At 45.8% G+C, this 11,736-nt stretch overlaps 1 protein-coding gene across 1 annotated transcript; it reads right to left on the bottom strand.

Moving 5' to 3' along the window:
* Window positions 1-4,660: 4,660 nt before the first annotated feature.
* dusp6 (dual specificity phosphatase 6) lies at window positions 4,661-9,752 on the bottom strand. The gene is made up of 3 exons (XM_083763939.1): window positions 8,719-9,752; window positions 8,073-8,531; window positions 4,661-6,531 (listed from the first exon to the last, which is right to left on the bottom strand). The coding sequence occupies exons 1-3, from the start codon at window positions 9,134-9,136 to the stop codon at window positions 6,215-6,217; spliced, it is 1,194 nt and encodes a 397-aa protein (XP_083620065.1). The 5' UTR covers window positions 9,137-9,752; the 3' UTR covers window positions 4,661-6,214.
* Between the last annotated feature and the right edge of the window lie 1,984 nt (window positions 9,753-11,736).

The following is an 11,736-nucleotide window of genomic DNA, read 5'->3' on the forward strand; positions in this document are numbered from 1 at the left end:
TACAGTATATTTCAGGGCTGGCCAAATTTGATTTCTCTCAACTGGCTTAGTGAGTGAGTGAAAATACAGAAAATAGCCAAGCTCACTCAGTCACAATTGTGTCACATTGGGAAGAAAACATGAACCAAGATTTTAAGATTTCCCCCAAATCGATTATTAAACCAGTAAGACGCCTGAGGGCGAGAAGCGACCCCGCCCTAAAGGGCCCTAAAGGGAGAGGTCGCTTCTGTCGCAATAGAGGGTATGCGGCTGCGCATGCATAACGTCAATGGCAAAGTGAGTTTAACGTTGTTTAATGCAATCATATTGGACTTTTCTGTATGGATGTATGGGCTGTCAAGGCTAGAAAGTAATTTTTTGGCACTCAGTAGGCGTTCCCGCATAACTTCCTGGTTTGATGATGATGTCATACACATACCCTCTATACAATATATAATGATTACAATTGATTACATCGATAAGTGGAATAAACTGTTACTGATATGCATGTTGGCAGGTTGAGTTCAGATTGTTGTTTTATGTGCATGTAAATTGATTGTGCAAGCAAACCTTACAGTGCATAATTGGTGCACTGAAGTCACCTACTAGTCAGTAGGTGACTTAGTCAGTAGTCACTACTTAGTCACTACGTAGTCACTACTTAGTCAGTAGGTGACTGCCAGGGATGGCAGTCTAAAGTTATGAAGGCACAGAATTAACATACCGGTAGTTGTCATTGATGGATTTGAAAAGAAATAAATATTCAGGAATTTTATTCCTTGGTCTGATTTTCAGCGTTCAAAATAAAATAAAAGAAATGTGACGCTCATCAGTGCAGTCGTTTGCAAGATTAACACACAAAATTTGATCTTTGGCCCTATAGCTTTGACCTATAGCATGTGATAATTATATATTTTTTGCCCGGGGCCCTATATAAAGGCTGCTTAGTTTGCCTATGATCGGGCCAGCCTATACATTATAAATCAATACAGTATATAGCACAGACGCTTTATATGTTGCTCATCTGAAATAACGTAAACATCCATAACGGTCAGCAACATCCTAATCCAAAACCCATTGTCTGATTAATATTTCCATTCTCGTGGATTGTATGTATTTCCCTTTAAAAGAGCCATGGGAGAGGATGGGGGGGACACTGGAGTAGATTGGTCAGCTGTTAGAGCAGAGGATTACCAATCTAAAAATATCCAGAGAAAATAATAATAAAGCAACGACGTGAGCGCTGTGTCATCCCAAACACTCGGGATGCGAGTTCCCATCGCTCTCTGACGGAGCAGGAATGCGTGTCCACATGCCTCCTGGATGCCTGGCCAACACCAGATGGTGCAGCCATGCTGACATGGAGGCCGAGGCACGCAGGAAAGACACGAGGAGCATCCACTGCTGCTTCCTGTCGCAGATGACACAGAGGTTAAGATGATCATCTCCAAAATCACTGCACACACAAATGTGTGTCTATATATATACGTATGCACTTGTCTGTAATTGTTGATGTTCTGTGTGTCTGCTATTGAATGTGCCGCTGCACGTCTTAGCCAGGACTCTCTTGTGAAAGAGTGTTGCTGTGCTCATCATATCCTGCATGCCAAATATATATATATTATATTATATATATATATATTATGTTGTTTATGCAAATTTCAACCACCAGCCGGCGTCCTAGCAGTCATGCACGCACACACACACACATGCCCCTCTCTACCCCCAGCCCACCAAGCACCAAGCCCTGCTTATACCTCCCTGTCTGAGATCCCACTATCCCGTCATGCCATCATGCCATAGCTGTGCTGCATGGTCTAACACCGGAGCAGGGGGTGAGGGTGGGTGGGGTCCTGGGAGGTGGTGATGTGATGGTGGTGAGGCCTGCCAAACGCCAGCTACAGTACTACGTGCCTCACGTACCGCATCTAAAATTAGCCTGGGACGTTTCCTGTGCCCCTAATATATAATCCTGCAAAAGGCCATGCTGCGGATATAGGAAGGGCGGCCATGAGACCCCCGCCCGGGGCTGCTTGGCGTGCCACGGATACCCTGTGGGGTGCATGCAGTGCTAGCCAATTTTGGGGCGGGAACCCCTTTTGGTGTTAGCATTACGTTATGCTTTAGCTATTGAAAAACAGCAGATCTACAAGCTCATAGCACGCCACCGAGTGGCGCGCTACGAGCTTGTAGGTCTGCTATTTTTGAGAAATCGAAGAACCATGCACTGACATAGAAACATGGCTTTTTCAGAAAACTGTCAGGATGTAGAAGATATTTTTAGAATCTGATCTCAGGTCAAATAAACTGTGGTTGTGTGCTCCCTCCCCAGCGGGGGTTATTTGGTATAACGGGGGGAATTTGTGATGACTACATTGGGAGAAATACCGGTACATATAATGGAACGGAACAAACGTTGCAAGAAACTATGAACAAAAACATCTCTGGTTTCCTACGAAACTAAAGTTCTAGTTTTTGGAACGGAATATCTAGAGGATGGAAAAATAATATAGTGTCACCTGAGACTGTAAAGGGGAAGGAAAAAAAGGGAAATGGACCTTTCATAAATCATTTGCTTCGGGACACGGAGTGTACACGTTCTGCACTTTGTTTCATGGGCAATGATTCACTCTTGTTCGGTTTGCATATCAGGTGATAGCAATTCTTTTTTTTCCATTCAGTATCTCTGAACTTTGCACTCTGAAGAAATAATGATAGTTGATAATGACCAAAGGACTAGTAACCGGATCACAATATGTGCGTGTATATCTAGTCTGCTATGTATGTCCTTTTTTTTGTATCTGTAAGTGTAAGGTCTTGTTGTCCCCTGTGATATATACAATTTAAATCCCCAACCAAGCCAGTTAAAAGTGTAATATCTGTAAATTCTAGTGCAACATTAATATACTGACAGATTCTGTAATTATTATTATTAAAGATATTCTTTGGCATTTTTTGCCTTTATTGATAAAGGGTACAGTAATTAGACAGGAATGGGGGAGAGAGATGGGGAGTGACACGTAGCAAAGGCCGGGAGTCGAACCCGCGGCACGCCGTGCGGCTGGCTTGGCAGCCTAGGTGCCCAGACGGTTGAGCTGAAGGCCTGTAATTATTGTCTCATACATGAATACTACATGTACTTTGCCCACTGGGAGCATTAGGGGTCCTTCCTTACAAAGACGTGCATTATAGGTACAACACTCTCCTTTCTTCTGACCTGAGATCAGATTCATACGAGGTTTCCACTGGACACACACTGGTCTGATTAACCCATTCTGACCTGAGATCAGATTCTAAAAATGTCAGTCGTTCTTCGATTTTTCAAAAATAGCAGACCTACAAGCTCATAGCGCGCCACTCGGTGGCGCGCTATGAGCTTGTAGATCTGCTATTTTTCAATAGCTAAAGCATAACATGATGCTAACACCAAAATGGGTTCCTGTTCAGAATGGGTTAAAAAGATAATCCTGATGGGTTTGGTTTTTTTCAGAAGATATACACACCTTCTGAAAGTGTCTATTGTGTGTCTATCAGGTGTCTATTTACTAACATTTAAACATTCATTACAATTTTGAGGTATGTATTGTGGAGTATGGAGGATGCAACGCATTGTGAGCTTGCAGATCTGCAATTTTTAAAATATTTATCATACATTTGAAAACTTAAATGGGACATTCTGCACAATGAGTACTATTACTTTTGGTACAAAAGTACAATTTTAAGCCAATACTTTTATACTTTGACTCAAGTAAATGTTGAATTCTGGACTTTTACTTAAAAGTAACAGGGTATTTCTATATTGCAGTATTGATACTTTTACTTAAGTAAAAAAAAAAAAGAGTACTTTTCACATACGCACGATGTGAAGGTCAACGACTCACTGGACCTTGCCGGTTATTGGCGTGCATGGTGTCGTTAAATGCAGCGACTAGATGTTCAAAGCGTGGCTTCCGTGCGAACATGATCACTCACCCCGAGTCACCCATGCACACACACACACACACACACACACACACACACACACACACACCTCCCTTCAGTATGACAATCATCTGCTACCGTTCAGGTCTTAACAGGTAGCCTATATATGCTACACGCTGCTGCCACCGCGTTGTTGTTGCACCGTATCGAGTGACACGACACCTTATTCAGGAACAGTACGTCCAATCCCTGTTTTGACAGGCAGCTTTGAACTCAAAATGGCCTGGAGGAAGTGCGTTGGGGAGTGTTTGTGTGTGTGTGAGTGAACCCATAAACTCCACTGCAGGGCAGGGCCACATATGTGGAAAAACCGGTCGCGCCACTTTGATGCCGTGACTGGAAGTGGCTCGTGTTCTACCCGTTTAGTAACATTTGGCCCGTATAAAACAAATGGATTGCCGCCTGGTAAACCCTTGTGTAGAAGAACGCTGTGTGCTCGATGCTTTTGTTACACAACCACCGCATTCTAAGTTTGCATTGGAAAGTGATGTGGGAGTTGTTTTGAGTGGTTACGCTAAAGAATGGCACAGCCTTGTTGTGAATGGAGAGGCGTGAGTCAAGGTATGGCGCCCGATGTCATGACCAGGCCTGCTGATTAGCATTGAGCAGTTCATTGTCACCCGAGTGGTGAGACCCTTGTGTTACTGTATACAAAACATGGTCCTGCAGGAATGGAAAATTAGTCATGGGAGACAGGAAGTTGTAGACAAAATAGCAATTTATTAATAACTTATCTTTTCTTTACATTCGTATAGAGGAGTGTGGAGGGGTGGCCGAGGTCGCCAGGTTTGGCTTCCTCGACCAAAACAGGCTGTCTCTCTGGAGGGGGTACAACAAACCTCCCCCCTCTGAAGTTCGACATTTCTTATTCTTTCAACCGACAAAAAAAACTGCATTTCACAGAGTTTTTCCCTGAAGAGTTGAGGCGAGCAACGCCTCTTGCTTTTGTCAACATTTCAGAGACTTTTAACCGTCGCACACAGAGAAGTGCTGCTTACATTAACCTTCATTCTGCCTGTGATCAGACACAGGTTAACCATACATACATACACAGCTTCCATAAAGCTATTTTCCATAAGTCTCAGATTAACCTAAACTATCTTAACAAGATATGCAGTGATCTAATTACAATGGATTACTGCAATGTATCCAAAATCCAGTCTAATTACAGGCTTATTCAGTTTTTTTTCCCTCCAGGATGCGGTGGAGATTTGTCAAAGTGAAATTAAAACCCAGGGGTTTGTTGTTTCTTTGTGGTTAAACAAACGGCAAACATGTCTGTGTGCGAAAACTAAGGCATACAACCAAGGTGACTTTGATTTGTGTGACAAATGGGTGCAAAAACAAGGCCTAGCCTGGTTGAATTCACACATAAAGCGATTATCAAATATATTACACATATATACAATTTTTTGTACGATTCTTGTAAGAAGAATAAACTACTCAATTTTTTGGCATTATCAACTTAAACATACTGATCAAATATGCAGATTCTTTGCTTACATACAAGTAGAAGATGAAACTAAGAGAATCTTCAGTACCCACTTGTTGCAAAGGGTATATATATATATATACTACTCGAGCAAGGCTTTGATGTATACACAATGTATAAATGATTCAAAAGACTCCACACATGTAAAATTGAGTCCAGTACACTGTGCCATCTAAACCCTGGGGTGCTTCTAACCCCATGCAGGCATGTCTTCACAGAAGACAAAAGAGATATGTGCACCCTCAAAAAAAAAAGATTTCAAGGTGCGAGTGCTATAAGCCCAACCCAAGAAAGACAAGAAAAAGGCTTTTCTGCATGTCCCAGTTTTGAACAATCATGTCTCTGGCACACCAGCCTAGCGACTCTGAAGTACAACATACAAACGTCCATATAAAAATCACCTCCCGTGTTCCTTCTGACGAAACAGTAGACAAGTCCGCAGCAGTCTTGATAGCAATATATGTGTTATAGAAAGTATCTCTGTGCTCTGTCTCTCTCTCTCTACGTCTCTCTTCCTGTCTCTCATTCGCTCTGCAGCAGCTGCTTCTCAAGAGTGTCACTGTGTTCAGGCAGACGCCTCCTCCAGCGTGAGTGCGTGCGTGCGCTCGGCAGCTGTCTCCCCCGAGCCAACCGCATCAAGAACTTCTTTGCAGCCTTATAATAATTTTTCCCCAAACAGGAGGCCTTTTTGTTTTAATCAGCCAATGGAGATCAGCAGGCAAGACAGACTGGATGACACCGGCCCCAAGAGAGAGAGAGTCTTCACGTGGACTCCAGGGGGTCCAGCTGAAAGACGTTGTGGTTGGTGGGCGTGGTGAAGTACAGCGGGGTGGTGGGGAGTGCCACCATGCGGTTGTCGCACGGCCGCTTCAGGCCCAGCGTGCGCTCAAAGTCCAGCAGCTGGCCCATGAAGTTGAAGTTGGGCGAGATGTTGGACTTCTTGGTCTTGACGATGTCGTAGGCGTCGTTCATGGACAGGCTGAGCTTCTGCATCAGGTAGGCCACGGTCACCGTGACGGAGCGGCTGATGCCCGCCAGGCAGTGGACCAGGACGCCACACTTCTGGGCCCGTGCCTCATCTGGAGGAGAGGAGAGAGAGAGAGAGATGGAAAATGCTCGTTAATGGATTTACCCCCCAAAGAAACGGCAACATAAATGAAGACGGTACTTCTGTGACATTCTAGTTGGACAAGAGTTAAGACCCCTGCTGGCTTTTCGTTTTGGGGATTTGTTTGTCTGTGTGTGTGTTAATGCAGCCATGGCACTCGCTTCCTCCAGTTCACAAGTACTGAATGGGGGAAAGTATTTACTACAGAGGGTGGCTGCCTGGCGCCAGTTGCCCCGGGGGACAAACGCCTGTCATGTTCAAAGGCAAGTTGGCCAGTCCAGGAGAGAGAGAGAGAGAGAGAGAGAGAGAGAGAGAGTGCAAAGCAAGGAGGAATGAAAGGAGAGCCAGAAGAGAGCGATAGAGAAAAAGAACACAATAATAATCAAGAGCGAGAGAGAGAAAGACTGCAAGAGAGAGTGTGGCTGGAAGTGGATGTTATTATCTCTTATCTCCCCTGACTTGTCCGTCAACAGAGGCCATGGCGTTCAAAACACACACACACACACACACACACACACAGCCAAACATTCGCTGGGCTTGTCCCTCAGTAACAGCGCTGGGGAAATTGACTATTACGGTCTATTAAACCATTCTTCCGCTCCGCCAGGGCTTTCGCTCCGACAATGGTGCCATTTGGGCGTGTAAACGTAGGAGTCACGAGGGCACGCTGTCAAGGCGAACAGGATGTCAACAGGGGCCTGTAAATGGCTCCCTTTGTAATGGGGAGGAGGGGGGGGGGGGGGACATTGCCATGTCCTAGATTACTTTCAATGCAGACTTCCTTCCTGTTGCGCTCAAATTACTGCCCTCCCCTCTCCCCTCTCCTCTCGCCCCTCTTCTCTCGTTTCAGCGTAGCTCTCTTTGTGTCGCAATTACACAAGTTTCCCGGGACAACAGATAAGGCCTGGCATGTGTACTACTGAAGTCTAATCATTTGCACTTGGCACAGTTTTGTTTATAATGCCAGTGTGCCGTTTAGAGGGGGGGGGGGGGGGGGGATTGTATTCCTTTGCTCGAACACAATAGCCGTAATCTGGGTTCTGTGTGTCCCTCCTTGATTGACTGATAAGACACACAGTCGGAGACGTCTCATCTAATCTCAATTGCAAGTGTAAGAACTTCCTGCTATTGAGTTGGGTATTATTCATAAGATTATATCCTGACACAGCTAGAGAGTTACTGAAGGTAACTGAATTGTAATGTATTTACTTTGACACTTATTGCGCATCATATAATTTACTCGTAAATAAGCAGACTATATAATAATTTACAATAGCTCCTCTTAGTGGAAAGCTATGTTTTTTGAGTCCACACAAACACATTATTTTTTAGAAAGCCTATATTATTTTCAATAACAAAAATAAATATATTATTTTCAATAATATAGGCTACAAATAAAAGACATGGTCGTTTTATAACTATAGGAACTACAGTCAGAGACACTGTCCTATACTTTGCAGAGGGAAGCATAATACATAATAATGCATTGCACTGCTGAATAAATATGCTTACCAATGAAGCTGATGGCCTCGGGGAAGAACTGTGACAGATTCTGGCTCCAGTGATCCGAGATGGGGATCTGCTTGTACTTGAACTCCCCGGCGTTCTCGAAGAGGTTGGGCAGGTTGGGCGTCACGTTGAGGATGTACTTGATGCCGTACTCCTCCAGGATGTCCAGGTTGGTGGAGTCCTTGGCGCAGCCCAGGTACAGGTGCGGCAGGATCTCCACGGGGAACGACGAGCTGGGCTGCGCGTTGGAGAGCAGCGGGCTGCCGTCCGACTCGGTGGCGCTGATCGGGTCGATGTCCGACTCGATGTCCGAGGAGGAGTCGGAGCTGATGCGCAGCCCGCCGAGGCCCAGCACGTGATGGGAGGTGGGCGAGCCGCCAGAGAGCCCGCTGCCGTTCAGAGAGCCGTCCAGATTGGTCTCACACAGGGCGGGGAATTCTGCTTGGAATTTGCTGAAGCCGCCTGCACACGCAAAAATAAATACATACATAAATAAATATAATAATAATAATACGAACATGATACGCGTCCACAATGCAATCTATATACACATTTAGTCTGAATTCGCGGCTATGAATGAACCGAAAAACATGCATGAAAACTACAGGATAAAAAAATATATATAATAATAACCATGATCGAGACTCACCCTCCAGATAATACGCCTTGTAGCCCTCGTCCTTCATGCGCCGCAGCAGCAAGCCCAGCACGCTGCCGCCGTCCACGTTCTCGTTCCACTCGCGGCTGTACTCGTCGTACAGCACGATGGTGTCCGTCTTGCAGCGCCGCGCGAACCTCTCGCGGTCCTCGCCGTTGGCGAGCAGCGACTTGATGGGCAGGTTGCCCTTCTTGAGGCGCCGCAGCATGAGGCTCGGCAGCGCCACGTTGATCGCCGTCTCGACGTGCGCCGACTCGAAGAGCTCCGTGGCGCGGCAGTCCATGAGCAGCAGGCAGTCCCGCCGCGTCTCCAGCTGCTCCCGCAGCCAGCCCACCGTCTTGCTGATCGCCATCACCACCGAGGAGTCGCCGAGCGCCGGCGCCACTGCGGGTTTCAGCTTGTCGAGCATTTTGTTGCGTGTGTGTGTGTGACTGTGAGGCAGGCGAGGCGAGCAGGAGGAATAGAGGAGGATGAAATTCGCTCACTGAGCAAACGACTGGCGCATCGGTGAAAATAGGAAGCCCGAGAAAGAATGCAAAATGCAAGAATGCATACACGTCTTGCGGGTATTATGTAAGAAACACGAGCGTTGTGTTGTTGTTTTTTTGTTCGTTTCGCCTTTATGATCCAGAAATGGACAAATAATAAACCCTAGAATCGCAGGCTGTTAAAAAAAACTGATTTCCACCCGACTGCAGATTTCTCGACACTGGCACTCATTCATGCATCTGCGTGAATTATATGTCCCGTTTAGATTTCTCAATGGCTCACCCTGAAAGAAAAGAAAAACTGGCGAGGCGGCACACAGACGTTTCTTTTCCCAATTCTGCTTTTTCTCAGTCAATAATCAATATCGACACGTCCCGTCCGGTTGATTATACAATTCCAAAATTGAGTGTTGTTGTTGTTGTTGTTGTTCCAATGTTCCGTGGTCCGAGGCAATGCGTATGTCCTTGTGTTTTGGTGTGGCAGTCAGTCAGTGCTTCATCAGTGCTTTCTGTTCTGTGTTGGAAGTGTCGCTGCGGAGAATATACAGCTCAGCCTGCTGATCTGAATGGTTACAAACCAGGGGGCGGTTCAATGGATGCGTTATGTCGGGGGCCAGCCAATCAGAGCAGCCACTGGGCCGGCCGTCGCCTAGGAGACGGTGGGACGGGGCGGGGCGGGGCCGGATGGGACAGAGCAGTGTAGAGACCCGTGTTGATGAATTGTTAATAAGTTTGTCATTCACAAAAAAAAAAAAAAAAAAACGGGAAGGAATTTCCGCTCCGGATCAAGTGAGCGCAAACAAATAGAAGGCAGCGGCGCTGCAGGCAGGCGGGGAAGGAAGGAGAAACCACCGCGTTACTTATACTGCTGCGTGTGTGTGTGTGTGTGTGTGTGTGTGTGTGTGTGTGTGTGTGTGTGTGTGTGTGTGTGTGTTGTGTGTGTGTGTGTGTGTGTGTGTGTGTGTGTGTCCAGGAGAAAAAAAGGGGGGGGGGGGGGTGTTTATTTCGCAATGACTGTTACTTTTTTATTATAGCACGGTCGGTTACTATAGTGCAGTTATTACACAACCAACTGCGTGTAGACTGAGGAGGACGAGTGCGTGTGTGTGTATGTCTATGATGGTTTTCTTGTTGTCTCGCATTTCATTTGTCTGCGTATAGACTGCAGGCAGTCAGTCATAGTGCTCTGCTCTCCGCGGATTCAAGTCAAGAGGGCTTTGATTCGTGTGGCTGCATGGCGCTCAGTCTCAAACACACACATTCACGTGAACTCTACAGCTCTCTCTCTCTCCCTCTCCCTCAGGAAAACAAACACAGTCAGTCAGCTGGCATGCACTCAATGAACATTCAACTCAAACGGCTTTCATTAGCGGCCATGATGGGGGAAACATGACAGCCTATGTTTACACACTAGCTGCTAAAACTAAGTGTGAAATAAAAACACAAGGAATACCTGCATGGCTATTCGTATGTATATGTAGTAGTATAGCCTTAACTTCTAGACTAAAGTGTGTAAACAGAGCCGTGTCACTACTGACTGTCTCCCTCAATTCAATTCAGTTAGCTCTCTCTCCGGAAAACATAAACATTAGTCAGCTAGTGTGACTTCCCCTTGTCGTTGTTGTTGATCGCGGCTGCGTTTTCAGGAAGTGGCCTATAGGATGATTTCATAGTCGCCTATCAATTAGCCCGGATGTCAGACATTGTCGAGTACTTAACACCCTTTTCACGCATGCCTAACTGACCCCCTCACCCCAACACACACACACACACACACACACACACACACACACACACACACGCACAGTTTGCAAGGCTATCAAAAGCCCTTGATCGCTTCCCATGGGACTGTTAATGATCACTCTTAACGTGATTGAGTCGTAAACAAGACAAACGTCAGTCTCCCACTGCAGAGTTGCAGACCCATTCCGCATGGGGTCCTTTTTTTATCTCCGTTAATTGTAATCACATTGACGCCACAGTGACAAACCTGTCCTCTGAACAATCAATCAATTTTAAGAAGTCATAATGGCCTGTTAATTTAATATACCCCTTAAAGCGAAACGTGTTTGTTGACATTATAAGAATCAAAGAATGCAGTGACAACTCATAATCCCAGCTGTCAAGGTTATCCTTGATGAATTAAAATAAGTTTAAGTTTAAGTGAGTTTATACAGAAGGGGCCTGTAAATGTGCCCGCTGCACCACCTTTATACTATTATGATTAAGGGGATGAGTTCAGCCCTCGAGGAGTAGTCTAGTCTTTAGGCCAAACATGGACATGTTTTGACAGAGATTCTGTCTCTCCTGTGTCCTGCCCAAGTCTGTCTCACACCTTGGCCATGAATGAACCACAGTCCACAGTAGCGTCCTGGCACATGATGGTGTCACTGTGGAGGTATCCACTATCACAGTTGTCACTAGCCTGGCTAATGAGCCAAACCGAATCGGCCAAAAAAAGAATCGACAGTGTTGTGTGATATTAGTCTGGCTTATTAGCCATGGGCTAAATTGTCACTGC

This window comes from Protomyctophum parallelum, assembly GCF_964188405.1.
Source record: "Protomyctophum parallelum genome assembly, chromosome: 4".
Classification (NCBI taxonomy): domain Eukaryota; kingdom Metazoa; phylum Chordata; class Actinopteri; order Myctophiformes; family Myctophidae; genus Protomyctophum; species Protomyctophum parallelum.